We start from the raw sequence: 18,513 nt of genomic DNA on the forward strand, positions 1-18,513 counted from the left end.
CTTGGACCACCCTTTAATCAAAGTACAGGCTGTTGTTTGGTAAAAGACCCAGGACTCTGAGGTCAGAGCAAGGTCACAGCTGACTGATTCTGCTTAATGTCAAGCAGGACATTGAGAAGAGTTTTCCAGTTCCATGCGCACACACAGGAGAGCAACAATGTCTGTATTCATCACAGCATGTCAGTCCTCTTCTTCACACTACTGTCTCTTAACTGTGCCAAGACATAGCTGCTACCACCCCCATCCATACTTTACTCTAGATACGCACATATCTAGATATTTTTAAGGACATTACATTTTACAAATCATCATTGAGGGTTAAAATTCCCAGTCTTACTCTAAAGATAAATTATTCCACTATTGGTCTGGAAGATAATTAAAGGAATCAGCCAATATACATAGAATGTCGGACATACATCTTCTCTTGCAAGGTGGGAAGATGTCTGTCCCATTGGTCAGTATACTTTACTTATTTATTAAGTTATGTTAAAGGCAAAAGACCTGTGATGGTCATTTCAGAAAGGTGTGCAATGAAAATGGACGCGTTGCGCCCTCCAGTGGTCAGCAATGATATATGTTGATCGTTCGTTTCTGCAGAAACAGTTATGGACTTTACCCCCTGAAGTTAGATACAAATAAAACTGTAGCCTGCCTTACTCCGCACAATATAATACTTTCGATTTTAGGTTATTTCCTCAACAGCACAAACCTACAGCTACATTCCGCTCGGTTGATATTCATGAACTAAGCTAACTTACCACTTTTCTCCGGAGTCTGCCTGTTCGGCGTAAAGTACAAACAAAACATGTCTTCTGCTGTTCATGAAAACGTGAAGGTAAGCGGTCTTGGCACGCTTTAACACCATAAATAAGTTCACTGAACGCGACGCGACGCGACCAACGACGACGACAAACTATTTTTCCATTTTCGTTAATCGCTTTGTTTGCACCCGTGATTAAAATGTACTTTAGGATTTGAGGAATCCGATAAGAGTTGTTGTTGTTGTTGTTGTATTATTTATGTATAGTTGTACACCATAACTTAATATTTCTGATTGTTTTGATTTCATGTGAACGTTTTTCCATGATAGACTTAAGACCAGAAATGTTTGATGCACTTTATCTTTCTGAATGATTTCTAATGTTCCTCATTACATATTTGTTGCATGTGATATTTATTTATTTATTTTAACAAACCTTTTTGCAATATGAATCATATTCGTAATTAAGGATTCATTTATATCAAAGATATCAAAGTATTAATAATATTAAATAATGAATGTCAAAAACAAATATCTGTTTAATTCTCATATGCAGTATAAAGTTGTTTGACCATTTTGAAATTTCTTTTTTGTAACGTTACTAATAAAATTACATCAGTGTATGTACTACTTGTATGGCAAACCACCATTATATTTTTTATGTCAGTTATAATACTAATACTACTAATACTAATAATATTAAAATTAAGCAGTGAGGAAAATTAAAGGAGAGCAAGCTACCTCCATTGGACCACTTGAGATGGATTGACCCTGACTTGTTTAGTTTATTTATGTTATTTCATTCTTGATGACCAGTTGAGAAGTATTGGACTCTGTAGTTTTCCCCTCGGATTAGAGGAATAAGACATATCATTGCATATTTATAAATATTATTCATTATTTCATGTTATTACTAAACATTTGCATGTATTTAAATGTTTCATCTGCCAAAAACGTAACCCCTTAGTGTGCAGTAATGACCCTTCATTGGATTGTTCTACTTTGGTCACATTTACTTATAAGCTTTCTATAAACATGAGCTTTAGCATTTCTTTAGACCACCAAAACATGCAAAGCTCACTCTCTATTACAGAATTATTATGGCTCACGGCTGGAGACTTCGGATGACTTGCAGACCAATGCTGCATGTGTCATGCCCTCCAGACCTCTGCTCAAGAGTGCATGTGAAGCCCTGAAACAAGTCCACCCAGAGGTTTGCAAGAGGTAAAACTTTATTGAGATGTGTGTTTGTGTAAGCAGTGAATGAAATGATATAACCTGCAGGTATTTCGGCTGTGGGCTGGTGATTCCAGAGAAGCTGGAAGGATGTACAGTTCTTGATCTGGGCAGTGGATCGGGCAGAGACTGCTACGTCCTCAGCAAACTGGTGGGGGAGAGAGGTCGAGTCATTGGGCTGGATATGACTGACGAGATGGTACAAAGATTGATTTGAACATATTTTGTGAAAGTTAAGCAACAAAAGACCTGATAAATGTTAAATGTTCTTAAATAATCAAGTAAAGAATTGTTTACCACTGTATAAGTAGAATAACTAAAAAGTGTAATATATATATGTATATATATATATATATATATATATATATATATATATATATATATATATATAAAACCGCCTTTTTTCATTTAATACATTATATATATGAAAGTAAGTGCAAAATTTAACCTTTGTGTTTGCTCCAAAATTAGATAGTTGCCTCGCAAAAATATGTCCAGTACCATCAGGAGAAATTTGGATACTCAAAACCAAACACCGAGTTTGTGAAAGGATACATGGAGAAGCTCAGTGATGCAGGGATGCAGAACAGCTCTGTGGATGTAGTTGTGTATGCACATTCTTAGATCATTTATGATGTTTTCTATAAAATATAACCTTTAATCTGGCTTGGCAAAAGTTGTAAAAAGGCCAATTATTTTTCTAGGTCAAATTGTGTGATATGTCTGTGCCCAGATAAGAGGACCGTGATAAGTGAAGCTTACAAAGTTCTGAAGGTGAGATATTTCCATCACATACCTACTGATCATTTCCCCTCATTGTTGTGTTCATGCATGAAAAACCTTTACAGAGTTGTGCACTTTGCAAACACTGTTTCATATGTGAATGATCTCATAGGAGGGGGGAGAGTTGTACTATAGTGACATGTATGCAAGCAAACTAGTTCCAGACTCTTTCAAGGAGGATCCAGTTCTGTGGGGTAAACTTGTTTTCTTTTTCTTTTCTGATGTTTTTTTTTTTCATTTAATACGTTTTAGTACTGTTGACCATGCCTCTTTTCTTTATAAAGTGTCGTGACATACAGTATGGTGACCCATTCTCAGAATTAATGCTCTGAATTAATAATAAAACATAAAACAGTTGTCTTTATTTTTATATCTTCCATTTTAATGCTAATTTTTAGTATCTTAGTAAGTTTGTCTTATTTTGCATACATTTTTTTAATGTTTTCAAATTGCATTATATAATTTGTTTTTATAGTTTTTAATAAAAACGAGAATTATTCCTTCTTTTGCAACTAGCTGAAATAAAATACATATTTTAAATATTTTATTTCAGTTAACATTTATTTAAAATATTTTATAATAACTTAAATTCTTACTATGCTTTCCATTCTGAATTCCATAGCAGAAAACTAATAAAGTGTTAATAGATATGATGGAACATATAATTACAAATGCACAAACAGTGGAATGTACAGTAGTGAAGTATAGAAAAGGGCAATGTGTAAATACTGTGCAAGTTGGATGAGTGTATAAATAGCTGCCGTTGGATATGGTATGGTGAGGATACCATACTGAAATTCTGTAATTAAAATGAATTTCACCATCACACAGAAGCTATTGTTTCCAAACAAAAATGTTGTCATTGAAATTGAATTGCACCCATCAATAACATATAAATTGTTTCTCATCCATGCAATAGTGAATTTGATTTGGTGGATTTAAATGAGTGCTTGTTCCTATCAGGTGAGGGAATGGCTGGTGCCCTCTACTGGCGGGATCTCATCTCTCTGATGAATGACATTGGCTTCAGCACTCCACACCTGGTTGCAGGCAGTCACATTGTTGTTCACAACCCAGAAATTCAAAGAAAGACTGGTAACTTATTTGTTATTTCTTTTGTTATTAAAAAAATACATAAAAAATAGCACTCAGATCTGTATATGGTAACAGCATTATAGCTGAACCACGTTTGTTTTCTTGTGCGTTTATGCTTTTCTGTGATTTGGAGGCTGGCAGATGCATTCAAGTTTATCTAGTGGTGATTTGATCTACAATATGCCACTATAGGTGATGTTAAATATGCATCTGGAACTTACCGGATCTTTAAACTGCCGCAGAACTCCATCAAGACCAGAGCGCTGGTCACATATAAAGGCACCGTGCCTGACTGTGCTGAATGTTTTGAGTTTGATGCCTCTCATTCCTTTAAGGTAAACGTATTTTTATTTAGTAATTCGTTTAAAAAATGTTCATATGACTTATTCGGTGGTCAGCTCTGTTTATTCTATTCCAGACAAGTGTCCCAGTGGAGGTGGGTGCAGAGATGGCCGCCATCCTCCAGAACACCCGTTTCTCTAATGACTTCAATATTACAATGTTAGACACTCCAGATACAGACCAGAGCAGTTCTCCGCAGGTAAATGTGATGTACTGGATGCATATCTTATTCACTATCTTTTGGTATATATAAGGTGTACTTCACTCATTTTTAATTTTTCCAGTATTGCCACTTTAGCCCGTTCCATCTGGCGGATAAACTGGGGTCCTCAGTCAAACAGTGCTCAAAGACAGGACACTAAGGTAAATGTGGAGGGTCTGGTGGATCATGTGATGTCTAGATCATCTTGAGAAAATGTTATGGGAAGTGACAGAATTGGGTGTCTAGTGCTCAAGTGATCATTGTGTATGTTTTCTTTAGACTTGCAGAAGCTATTTGCTTTTTTTAATTTGTAAATGACTTTTGGTAAAACAAAATTACTAAACAATAAAACAGTGGTAATAATTACGATATTAATTACAGAATACAAAGTTATCCACTTTTGATAAAAAAAGTCTGTCTACTTATATTTTGACACTTTTTTTGTATTCCAACATAATTCCAACATCTTTTCTTCTTCTTTTTTTTGTGCAGTATTTGTTAAATATTTCTAAAGCAATATTTACAGGCCTGTACTTGTTTTTCCCTTATAAGATTAGTAAACCAACTCCATGTTTCTGATTCTGTATGAAATAAGGCAGTGCTGATATTGATATTGATATGCATGATCTCTTGTTACTCTGTTAAATTAATCTCTGCTGCTCAAATGATTTTTGCAGTTTTCTAGATGGCTGCTTATCTCAGTTCATTTAAGTATTCCACACATATGGATATATAAAAGTTATCACTGTTGTGCTGTCATTTCCTCGGTACATTCTTAAGATGACATACTGTTTGAGACATGATATGTAGAACAAAATCTATGTAAGAGAATATTTTTATTGTGTATCATTTCAAGCTGTAATTTTGTCAAAAAAAGTGTGAAAATATTAAATTCTGTGTATTTAGTTTAAATAAAATACTACCTTTGAAGTTAACATTATCATATATATATATATATATATATATATATATATATATATATATATATATATAAATTGTCCTTTAAAGATGTTTAAAATGTCATTTCCACCATAAATTTATTAAAAATACATCATTTGAAATGTGGTGGAAATCACATTTTAGAAAAAAAAAAAAATAGCAAATGCAAAATTAATTATTTCGTTGGATAGACAATCCAACACAAGAATACATTTTATCATTTGTATTTTTTTTTTCTCCCCTCAAATTCTGGACCGTGTTAGTAGACCAGAAGGGATAGAATTAACTTCTCTTTTTGATTTTTCTTATTCCTAAGAATCATGTGATATTTTTAATAGCAGGATGTAGACAGATCAGTCACTTTCCCTGAAGTCTCTTGAGAAAGGCTTTGCCAGTAATAGGAATTTCATCATACTTTTCCTCATACTCTGTATTACAGGCTGCATTTAACCAGCTTTAAATACATGAGTAAGATGGAACTTAAGTATGTGTAATTTTAGTATTCTTGTTCTTTGTCTCAATTTTCTGGTTCATTTCTTGGTTTATATTTTTGGTGTCATTTGGTTTAACAATGAAAAGGTCCTGATTTGAATCTGTCATTGGACTGTAGGTGGCGCCAAATCCTCAAAGTGTTCCCACATTAGCTCTGTTGCCTGTGCTCGCGATGTTATTGCATTTTTATGGTTTTGCAGCCTGCAGTGCAGAACTAATATGTTTAGACAATGATAACGACATAAAGCAGTCTAATAATATGAACTCGCAAATTACCTGCACAACAATTTATCCCAAGCAATCAGTGTTTCTGAATCGCAATTTACTTGAAGTTTGCTAATAACAAGAATATACAAGAATATTTATACAAGAATAAAGAAAAACGGTCTTCCTTTAGATAGATCTGATCCGTGCCTTATAAACTGAGCTGCGTTATATTAAACATTGGCACATGACAAACTGAGTGTGCAAAGGTTTATTTCACTTGGATTCTCAGGCATGTATCTCTAGAAAATGCTTATATTGGACTATCCCATCAAAGAAACGAACTCTTGGACTTCTCCTCGGGGCTCTGAGAGGGAGTGCTGTGATATTCTGAGTTGTGCGGAGGAAGCAGGTGTGGTGTAAATGTAAACACAGCACTGAGGAACGGCTCTCATTGTCCTGATTTCACCTCTGCTAAAGTGCTGGACTTCTACTGTGTGCCCAGAATGTATCCCATTACTCTCAGCCACTTAATGCTTGACGATATCCAGGGCTAAAAAGCCTCTACTGTCAAGAGACACTGTGAATGGGAGAGTAAGCTTCAGTGTAAGACCACACACTGATTCCAGTATGATGTTCATCCTCTGAGCTTGTTCATGTATTAGATTTCAATGACGTAAGCCGGCGTATTGTACTAGAGAATTGATAAATAGGAACTGTGCCAGTTATGTTTTCAGAAGTGAATCTTACATGACCAACTTCCTTTACAGATGAAAGAACCTGTGATTTCAAAATATGAGGTTTGTGGATGATAGTTCTCGCTATACTAATCCTAGATACACTACTGTTCAAAAGTTTGGTGTTGGTAAAGTTTTTTATGTTTATGAAAAAGTCTCTTATGCTCACAAGACTGCATGTATTTGATCAGAAATACAGCCAAAAACAATATATATTACAACATATTGCAATGTACATACATGTTAAAGCAAATGTTTTCTATTTTGATATATTTTTTCCTGTGATGGCAAAGCTGAATTTTTAGCAGCCATTATTTCAGTCTTCAGTGTCACATGATACTTCAGAAATCATTTATTATATGCTGATTTGGTTCTCAAGAAGGGTTTCTTATTAAAAACATTGTACAATGTTGTATTACTTACTGTTTTGTGGAAACTGTAATACATTTTTTTTTCATGATTCTTTTGATGAATACAAAATTCAAAAGAAAAGCATTTATTTGAAATAGAGATCTTTTATAAAATGAATGTCTTTAATATTACTTTTGATCGATTTAATTGATCCTTCCTGAATAAAAGCATTAATTGCTTCAAAATTTCCCCAAACTTTTGAACAACGAGGTGTGTGTATTTATATGAAATATTATCTACATGCAGGATAAAGGTTAGCAAATCTAACTTTTTACACAATTTTATGTACAGTACAGTCTTTCTATTCTTGGGAAACAGACTGAAATATTGCTGACTCATTGGCATTGACGTTTTTTTTTTTTTTTTCAATCAAAAACAAGTTAGAATAAGAACGTCCACTCCTTATACCACCTGCTTTCTTGAACAGTAGCAAGTAAAATTGCCTTCATCAAGCAATTCCATGGGGTCTTTCCTAGGCATTACACTGACGAAGTATTAGGGCCACTTTCCTGCAGAGTTTAGCTTCAGCCCTAATTAAACACACCTGATCCAGCTAATCAAGGTATTTAGAAGCGCTAGAAATCTCCAGGCATGTGTGTTGGATCTGAACTCTGCAGGACAATGGCCCTCCAGGAGCTGAGTTTGACACCTCTGGTCCAGATCCATAATCGGATGCTTTCCAAATCTTCCACCTCATATCAGAGCATGCCTCTAAACCAACGTGTGTGAGGTGATACTGGAAGCTAAAGGAGCTCAACCCGGTCAGAATGGAAGTGAAGAGGAAAAATAGAACAGTGCTCTTGACCTGCCCTCAGCCTCGCTCCCACAGAGCCTGACCTGCAGGAGAGGCTGAGGGATATCTTACCCATGCTGCTTGACTAGCCAACTGAGATCAAAAGCGCTTGCGGCTCCCCTCCCCTCCCGACCCAGCCAGGAGCTGATTGAAGCGATTCATGACCAGGTCACGACCCCTGCATGCCAGGCACTGCTGAGGACAGACAAGCAGCTTTCCTAAGCAGGTTTTGCAGGCTCAAACTGAAGCAACCACATCTTTATCGGAGCATTACACATTTCCTGGCTATAAATCACGCGGTTTCCTTTTTCGTTCAACTGTTTTTGCTATTTGTTTTAAGTTCTGTTGTGTGGCAAATGAAATCTCAGTCATGAAGTCAACATGAAACCGTATTTGCAACCCATTTACATAGTCTGATGTTTAAATCAAGATGCACTTCTCAGTATGTCCTCAATAAATTAACTAACATTAATAAAGAGCAATACATTTGTTACAGTATATATTCATCTTTATAAATCACTGTATTTTACTGTATTCTAATTTACATTTGTGAATTTTAGTCTTTAAATCCAGTCCAAAATATTTTGGAAATTTAAATGATGGCATTTTGCAGTTCGTAAAGGCAATTATAATCATTATTGTTTTTTTTTTGTTTTTTTTTGGGGGGGGGGGGGGTAGAAGTTGAAATTGATTAAATTATTTTGATTTGGTTAAAGAAAAGGAAAAACCTTACTTAAGTCTGTGATGTCTGTGCAACTATCATTAAAAGGTTTCACACTAATAAAAACTTTGATGCATTGATTTAGCTTTGATCTTTTCGGATCCTTTGATAAGCAAATATTTTTGTTCCTCACTATCTGCCTTTTGTGACATTGTTCACTTCACATAGGCCTCTTTTTCCTCAGACGTCCTATCGTACACTCTTAAGTATACGTATTGATTCTTATTATACTTCCAAGCATGGGGCAGCTTAGTTTTTGTTCAATGTGGCTTTCTGTTTTAATTAAAAAGGCTATTAATATGGTATCAGGCGAGGAGATTGAGGGAGAGCTTTGTGGAATAACAATATCCATTCTCTTGGGCCCTGTCAAATTTATCAGGTTCAAGGGCAACAATAGACACTAGAATATCAGCTAACAGATCCATGGAAGCTTTTGTCTTGGCCGGCGAGAGATCTAAATTGATCTAAATGCTAAAGCCCTCGCCTTTGATCTCTCAAGCAAAAAGCAGATGAAGGAGAAATGGAGGAGAAACAACAGTGTTCGGTTTGATTGATTTCATTATTCACATTTGATCGCTTGCAATTTGGTCACTGGCTTGATAGTACATCTGAATTTGTAGTTCTACATATTCCATTTCATATCAGTGCAAGTGTTGGTTAATAAGGGGAATCCCAATTTTGTAAGTTAAGCTGGAGAGTGGAAAAACAGGTTTTTCTGTTCCTTTTGTTATTTTATTTTTTATTTTTTTAATGGTCAAGGACCCTGCAGACAGAATGTCTTGGTTAAACATGACTGCTTCCAGATACAACCATCACAATGCTTATGCACAATGCACCAAAAAAAAAAAACTTTTATTGTTCCACTGTCTAGGTGTTCTGTGATGTTCTAGATACTATAGTACTGATGTTTTTGTTCAATTCTTTTCTCTGTTAATAAAGATATAGAAGTGGATGACAACCTAGGAATGATAAAAACTTTTAAAGGAGCATCAACGAAGATAGGTCATACTGCTCACAGGGGTCACACCCGAGGTGAGGGAGCTTTATTGCAAAACTGCACCTCCCAATTAACCCACAAATCCTTCTCTCGCACAGACAGGCTGTTTACTGTCAAAGAAACATCCAATCACATTCACCGCCTTCACAATATAGTCTGCCAGCCAATGAGATGTTATTGTTGAGCTGCTCATAAATGCGTTGTGGCCTAACTACCTTTGTTTGGTTTTATAGTCTTTGAACGCTAGTATAATGTGACCAATTGAAGAACAAGACAGTTTTATTACAGACTGTCAGTAGGTAGTAATACTTGTCAAATGTCAGACGACTGTCTGCGCTCACTGCAGTCTAACATTATTTTTTCTTTTTTTTTCTATTGACTCTTTATAGATTTTTGAAATAGACTCGCACAGACTGTTTATTTTTTTAGTCTGCTGAAATTAGTTCTGTTACTGACATTAGAAATAGAAAGGCTTATTGAGAAGTGTTATTGACAAGTGAATCATTTCGAATCATGTATGAATTTTGCATACATTTTACCTATACTTTTGATTTATTTGGCAGTAAGCAGGTTGCAAATATTATGAGGTGAACCTCACCTGAAAAAATTGAAATGAAATATTACCCCACTGCAATAGAGCGCATGCAAGTTGAAATACCATTAGAAAAACGGACACAAAAAGCCAAGACCAGCTGATTGAAAATTAGTGTACAGTACGACAGAATGGATCTCGTGAGTCAATGTGGTAATAATGTTAAAGCTTTTAAAAATTCTGTATTTCATGATATTGACTTTCCATGCACACCTGGTGTGTGGGGACCAAATTCATCATCCTCTAGAGTTACATGCGAGCGTTACTGTGTCAGTTTGAGGGTAGAGCACTCAAAGATTTATATTTCAGCACTTCCTTATATAAACATCTCAAGACTGAGGATACACAGGCTAAGAAAATGACAATTCCCTGTGTATTCTGCTCTTTGAAGTCAGAGACTGTGGAAGTCTGGTGTGTTTGGGTAGAATCTTAAAATAACTTTTACAGAAATGGTCCAGAAATAGTATATGAGAACGGAGTATGCTGTAGAAGAACTGTTCTGTTCACTTACACCATTGTTATTGTAATCACTTTCAAATGAGATTTTTTTCACTTTGTTTGCCTTTATTTTAATTTTTTACTTTTATTGATCACACACGAAACCATTAAGCAGTACAATATACAGGGAAACGCTTAATAATTCCCGTTCCAAAAATAATTAACATAATTGAAATAGATTAGAAATTAAAATCTGAAAATGTAGTCAGAAATTGAATTATATGAAACAACATAAGATGTTGTTTCGTTTTTAGGCATATTCAGTTACTAAGTAATCTAGTGTTTGCTTTAAAGAAAGCCAGCAGATAAAAAAAAAAAAAAATCTGATTCTTTCCTATGGGACCTTCTGTAAAGCTTGTCTGAGCAAGCAACAATAACCGAGGGGGGCGGAGTTTAACAGAGGGTCACTTGGTCCACAGCTGAACAAATTCAGCTGCTAGTAAGGTATTTGTTTACTGTTAACTAGTATGTTAGCTCTTTGGCTTCTTATTCATTAATACTATTTGAAATAATTTTTTTTTTTTTTTTTTTTTTTAAAGTGTCAGACATGAGTGCAGGCAGTTCTGTGTCATACTTCATAAAGGCCTCATGGGTGGAGCAAACACTTACTCCACTTGTCATGTGTGCTGTGTTGGCTTGAGTCCAAATGGACGCCTAATAGACCCTATTCTAGGCCCTCAGCACTGTGGTCTAGATCCCCAGGGTCTGATTAGTCTCAAGAATAATTCTCGAAAAGGGCACAGGGAAGACAAGGCTGATTCTAATTTAGGTTCTAAACAGCAGCACAGGAGCAAGTGTGTGGTCTGGAACAGACATGAGCAGATGATAGTGCTCTAAAACCCACTTAAGTTGTGCATATCTCCAGCTTTGATTCTAAGTGAAAGTGTTAGTTCAAGCAGCCTTGCTAGAAATAGTATTTCTTTCTTGAGAGACTGGCTCAGATGGATATTTGTGTCTTGTGATTGCCTTAAGACAGTGTGAGGAAGGCAAAGGCCACAGGAAACGTACCCTGGTCATATGAGCATGGAGTTTGTGTTTATGGTGAAACAGTGATGTTCTGTTCACTGAGCGGCCGTGAAACCAGATGGAAAAGTCTGCCCGGGTTCACAACCTGCCTCGAGGCACGGTAACTCATTTTCACTGCTACAGCTGGACATGGAAAATGATCCTTGTCTCGTTTGACATCCAAAACATACACTTAAATAAAAGTGAATGGAATTGAGCCATGTGATATAAAAGATGCTAGAGTTCTGGAGTTTACAAAAGTAAAGAAATGTGTGTTTCTGAGTTTGCTGGGAGCAAAAATTGCTTCTCATGGGGAAAAATGGCTAGACAAAATTACAAATTGTATTACTACAATTCCGTCCTGGGCTCATTTGGTTGTTTGAGGTTGTAAGGGAGAAAATAAAAACTTTGCAGAGAAATGCCATTTTAAATGTGTATCCTGTTTCATCTTTTTCTTTTAAAATAAGTGAATATATTCTACTGTTTAAAAGTTTAGAGTAGTAAGATATTTTTCCCTTTTTTAATTATTATTATTGGGGGAAATACATTTATATTTTTGTGTTTGTGACAGAAAGTGACAGTAAAGACATTTACAAAATTATTATTATTATATATATATATATATATTTTTTTTTTATCTTACAAAAATGTTACAAAATCTTACAGGTCTCAAACTTTTGAACAAAGGAGTATATACCACTAGACAATACAACAATAAAATAGTGACATTAAATTATAATTATTAAAAAAACATTTAGACATGTCCCACCTGTCCCCCTCTACTTTTAGTCAGTTCCTTCCCAACCCTGACCACAAGTTTTTGCTTTCAACTAATTTTAAAAAGTGTTAAAGAGATAACAGGACTCTAATTTGGTTAAATGTGCATCCATGCACACGTGTTAGTGTTAAGCTTGAGGTCACAGAGGAGTGACTGACTTGGGCTTGTCTGACTGGGCCTCTGTCTTGAAGCATGGCCTTTGCATTCCAGCGCCCAGACAAGGGCCAGCAGCTCCTATGAGAAAGCGAGACGGAGGAAGTTTCTGCAGGGAAGGGATTATGCACAGTTTCCTCCCCCTCCTATTTGCACTCTCCTGGTGCTCCATAAACCATGTCAGAAAACCACTAGAAACTGAAACCTACTCCTCAGGTACACGACCCTGCAGACAGGATTATGCTGTCCTCGCATTTGCTGTATCGTTTTCGGCTCTTCACGTTTTAGCCTTTTTTTTTTTCCTTTTTTTTTTTTTATTCTGTGGGTCATGTGGTGAAGGATGGGCCAATCTCATTGGTGAACGAAGCGGGGAAACATTACAGCTGCACAATACTGAAGCCGGTTTTCTGCCTGACAGGCACTTAAAGCGATTCCACTCATGGATGAGGTAGGGGGTGCCGGGTGGGGAGGGGGTAACAGATCGTTCGCAGGAAGGGGGAAGGTTGTTTCACTTCTTTAGCTGCAAGTTTCTGCGCGGTCTAGACAGCAGTTATTTCTAAACCTTAAATGGAATAGACTGTGATAAAGGAGGATGCTTTACTTTCTGTATGATACTCAGAGGCTTAAAACATGGTAAGTGCATTCTGCCTTCTTCGTCTGCACATTTTTGAGATTTAGAGAGAGTAAAGTGTATTTGTGCCATTACGTGCGCACATGTGAATGGACATGGACTTTATATTTCCATAATATTTTTCCCTTAATAAATGGGGATTTTCCCCCCTTCTGTGCTCTTGTATTGACTTTTCAAACAAGCTCTGTGTGCCTTATCAGCTGAAACTGAGAACCGAGGCAAAAAGCCAAGCTTTGTGCTTGAATTCCAGACAAGTTCATGGTCTGGTCTGGATTTTCAGTCTTAGTTGGAAACAAGTGAAAACAAGAGGCTGAAGTTACTTTCGGCAGTTCCTGGTTCCGTATTCTTCATTTATTTATTTATTTTTTGTATATTTGGAATATAGATGTATAAGAGATCATATATTATAATACTATTTATATGGTGAATTTAATAATATATATATATGAATATTGTGTATCATTATTATTATTATTATTAAATAATAGCTCAGTATTCTATTTCTTTAGTAGATTCCCTATGCTAAATAATATCTGTTTTTTTTTTATAAATGTGTTTAGTAAAGTACACTTTTAGCTGGTGTCTAGTCCAGTTTTTCTATGGCGAGAGCAGACACTAACCAGCAGGCTCCGTCACTTTCAAGAACTTTCTGGGAATAGCTTTCAGTATTTATCTGTGTACCGTTCATCGCGGCATGCTGTTTATACCTGCTTAGTCATCCAGTTTAAAGTTTTATCTGAATGATAAAAAAAAAAGAAAAAAAATGAAAGGTAAAATCATGTATATTTGTTTCGCTGTCAATAATTCTTCAGTACATCCAGTGCTTCTGTCAAACAAGTTTTGAAGTTACTAACCATTAAACAGGTATATTACATTACACTGCTGTTAAATTATGTCAGTGATGATTGACATTCCTTCGGGTGCGGAAAAGCCGTTTTCCTATTCAGGCTTTTGGTGAGTTCACGGAACAACCCTGCTGGGAATGCTGTTTGAAGACCTGCAAACAAGTCGGCAAGATGGCCCAATTAGCCAAGTTAAGGTTCTTGGTCTAAGGTGCCATGCATGGGAGTAGCAGGTCAAGTGTAGATTAAAAAAAAGCGAGTTTACAGAGGATTAATACAGATCAGCTCCATCTTGTTCAAAGTTCTCTGGTGAATGTGGAATTTCTTGAATCCTGCTCACACGTAATACTGCTGAATGTATTTGTAGGTATTCCAACGGCCTTCTATGAGCCATTTAATGAGGAAAAAAATAGTGGGACAGATGTTTGCAAATTATGTGTGATTTGTTCAAATTTATAGCTCATTTCTGTAGGCATTTCAATAAATTACTCTGACTTTTACTTTGAACTGGCAAAAAGAAAAGAGCTGTTTTTGGCAGGTATTGAGAGAGCATTGTTTGAGGGATTTTTTTTTTGTAGTGAATTACTGTAGGTCCATCACCTAAATGTCGCTTTTGTGACATTTTCACCTCAGATCAGAGGATTTCACAAAAAGCAAGCCTTCACAATCGACTGATATCATATGCAAAACATGTAAGTAGCTTTAACTGCAGTCTTTTTTATATTAGAATTATGCTATTTATATTTATATTCTATTATAAAATAGAATTTTTATTAGATTATTATACAATATCAATAAGTCTGAACTCATAACCCCACCCTTGTCATTAACCACTGCATAACAAATTACATTTAGCTGCCTGTTTTATAATATATACATTTTAATACAAAGAATAATAATAATAAAAAAATTTAAATAAGTGAATATAAAACAATAAATCATTTTTATGCATTACATTCTAGTCCTCTAAAACCATATTCTAGTTTTGTGTGAAGAAAAGAGCTACATTTAATTTGTTATACTCGTCATATCACCCTCTCTAAAATTGGCTTTCAAATCTCATAAAATAATAACCTTTTACAACACTGACATAAACATCGATCATGGAGGTGGTATATTTTGACATTTTGGTTTTTGATTGAGATTTGGGAGCTGTAGCAGAGATCTGAATATAATGCATATTTACTTGTAAGGACCACATTAATGGTGCTTTTGTATTTTTGTATTGTAGTTATTTACTTTTTAACCAACAGTGAAAATGTCAGACATAATATATTTTGTGTTGCTGAGATTTATTTTTGTTACATTCATTTATTTTAAAGTAAATGCAGGGATAATACATAACATATATTAAGAATTGTAACTCTGAATTATAGATGAGTTATTTGCTTTGTAGATTAATTTGTAATATAAGAAAATCCGATACCTGCTGAGGAAAAGAAGCTTTCCTCTGAAAATTTGAAATCGGTAATTAAGAAAAGAAAATAATTATTACATGCCATAGAAAAGATGGTTTCAACATTTATTCAAAGTGACTGCTTAAATGCTGAAACATCAAAATCAATTCCTGGCATGTTCATGTATTTTTTGTACATATTTCTGGCTGATATCCAAGTCAAAGTGAAACATGACTTTTTACTTGGAATTGTCCGAACATGCTTCTGCTTCTGTATCGTCTCCTTTACAATTAAGCTGTACAAACACCTGGGATGAACACAAAGGAAGCATAACATTTCCAAAAAACAAATTTTCTTTCTTTCCTTTTTTTCCAGTCACAGGACACTTGTTTGGGGAAATGACAGGACAAAAGAAACAGTATGTGTGTAGAATGGCTCACTGATATCCACAGGAAATGTCTTCTGCTGCGTTGCAGAGACAGCGAGAGAGTTTTACTTGGGTCTTTTTACTCGTTTTAATGTCAGACTTGCCACCATTAGAGTCTGTGTTTTTACGGTGAAGAAAAACAGCAGTTTTTCTTTTCTTTTCTTTTCTTTTCTAATTAACAGTTTAACATGATTTTATATGTGACATTCTGCCTGCCAAAACAACCATTTATTTCTCTTTTATTTCTTTTATTTCTTACTGCAGTAAAAATCTACAGAAACATGGATTTCTTAAATATATTCAGTTGACATTTTGTACAAGAGGAAAAATGCAAAGAATGTATATATATATATATATATATATATATATATATATATATATATATATATATATATATATATATATATATATATAAATAAAAGGAAATAAAATAGTAAAGTGTACCATTCCATATAATGTGTATAAAAGTTATGCATAATATGGTCTGCTTCATCTGTTTGATAGCCAAATATATGGCTTATTTGAACTAAATTTTAGATCCTCGACTTAAAATTAAGACTTGAATTATTGGTCTAAACAGTTTATAGTACCATGTATTATAGTTTAGTTTTAAATAGAAACAGTTCATAGTATCAGTGTTTGTCATTTTTATAATATTTGAGGGAGTTCATGTGATATTATTATGCACCCACAGAGCCTCTTTTGTATTTTGAAGTGGTGCCCAAGGGTTAAAAATCTCAGATTTTAAATAGGAGGTATACGTCATGTCAACTATAGTACTCTCTCAGGCTACGTACTTCCAGAAGATCTTTTATTAAAACATTGGTAGTGAGAACAGCTAGGGTTTCGGTGGAATAAGCCTCCTCCAGGCAGGGGCTCATACTCCACTGTAATCCTTGAATACATCTTCCAAATGACAAAGCCCTGATGTCATGCTCTCCTTCCGTGTGTGTCAAACTGGCAGACGTACCCGCGATTCACAGCACGATCTGTCCACAAGTCCAAAAACACTGAAGAGTGAGGACATCCATGTCCATAAAGAGACGACTTAATCACGAGAAGAGTGCTGTATGAATAACAGATGTACAGAACCACAAAGCAGCATTGAGGCGAAGAAGAGCCCTTCATTCAGATGCACGTTAGAGATGATAACACATGTTAATAAGAGGGAGATTATGAGATTTGACATCCTGTGAAATGGAGATTTATAGGATTTAATCAAGATGTCAAAGATTTTTATAGTTTTTTAAAGTGATATATATATATATATATAAATATGTGTGTGTGTGTGTGTGTGTGTGTGTATGCTAGTATATATGCAAGCAATACATTAAATAAAATTTATAATTTTGGTGTAGAAACTATATTTTCTTGTAAAACATTCTCTAATTATTTTTGTTTTATTTACAACCAACAAATACATTAAGTAATATAAACATTGGTGATGGGAACATTTTATGAACTTGCAATCTCTGATTTAAAGAGAAAAAAGTAAATAGAAATAATTTGATAATTTTACATATTTTAATAACTTCAAAATAGTCTTAATATGAATAATATATATAAAATAATATTGATACAAATATTATTAATCGATTTGACAGCACCTGAATATATATATGTATTTACTATATATTAATATTAAAATTTTAATTAACGCATCTCGCTAAGGTTATCATTCGAGTATCAATTTTGTCCTTAAAGATTTCATATTCACTACAGATTTAGTGAAACATCACTGACGCAGATGTCCTGAATAAAAAGTCGCAGCAGGTTGATTTGGTCCAGTCACCAACCGTCTTCTCTTCCTGACCTTCCTGACCCGTCCTCTAATTATTGGACAGCAGACCTCTATGACATCACACAGGGAAGTCTTGCACACGGCTGCTGTCAAGTGTGATGGCGGAGGCAGATCTGTCTCTAGAGGATGGGGGGAATTAGGGATGTCTGTTAGAATAGACGGGGCATCCGAGGGCATGGGAAAGTGTGGCGGGGTCACTGGACACGTGTGTTGAACCCAAAGAATAGTCAATCAACTGGCCAGCCCTTGAAGATGTATCCTGCTCCCTGTCCAGAAGGCCAAAACTGTGACTGGCTTGAGAACAGCTTGTTTTCCCAAACTAAAAATGTTGATATGTTTTTTTTTTTATGCTGGCTAAAATTTTGAAACAAAGAGTGTTGCTTTTCATCTATATGTGAGAAACTTCAGTGGGATATTGCTGTAACCATTATACACAACAAAACATGAAATGTGTATGGTTACTTCTCAAATCAATTGATTATTTAGGAACATTATTTGCATTGGCCATTAATCTAAATCTAAAGTTTCCACTGGCGTGTTGTGAAGTAGTTCACAGGTGGCTGAGCTAAAGTAAACACTGAACATTCAGTAATGATGACATATGCTCGCGATGGCTTTAACTGGACCGTTTTGGCACCAAAGGAACAGAAGGGATGAGGCCCTTTTAAAACCAAGTT

At 35.2% G+C, this 18,513-nt stretch overlaps 1 protein-coding gene across 1 annotated transcript in view; it reads left to right on the top strand.

Moving 5' to 3' along the window:
• Positions 1-568: 568 nt before the first annotated feature.
• The window catches only part of LOC113058566 (arsenite methyltransferase-like), a 41,075-nt gene continuing 23,130 nt past the window's right edge, over positions 569-18,513 (top strand). The window contains exons 1-10 of the mRNA XM_026226572.1: positions 569-835; positions 1,854-1,984; positions 2,045-2,195; positions 2,468-2,604; positions 2,701-2,770; positions 2,892-2,973; positions 3,743-3,874; positions 4,067-4,209; positions 4,293-4,415; positions 4,501-4,579. Coding sequence (XP_026082357.1) covers positions 806-835; positions 1,854-1,984; positions 2,045-2,195; positions 2,468-2,604; positions 2,701-2,770; positions 2,892-2,973; positions 3,743-3,874; positions 4,067-4,209; positions 4,293-4,415; positions 4,501-4,578 — 1,077 coding nt within the window. The 5' untranslated portion in view covers positions 569-805 and the 3' untranslated portion in view covers position 4,579. The remainder of the gene's footprint in view (positions 836-1,853; positions 1,985-2,044; positions 2,196-2,467; positions 2,605-2,700; positions 2,771-2,891; positions 2,974-3,742; positions 3,875-4,066; positions 4,210-4,292; positions 4,416-4,500; positions 4,580-18,513) is intronic.

Source organism: Carassius auratus, chromosome 40 (genome assembly GCF_003368295.1).
Source record: "Carassius auratus strain Wakin chromosome 40, ASM336829v1, whole genome shotgun sequence".
Taxonomy (NCBI): Eukaryota; Metazoa; Chordata; class Actinopteri; order Cypriniformes; family Cyprinidae; genus Carassius; species Carassius auratus.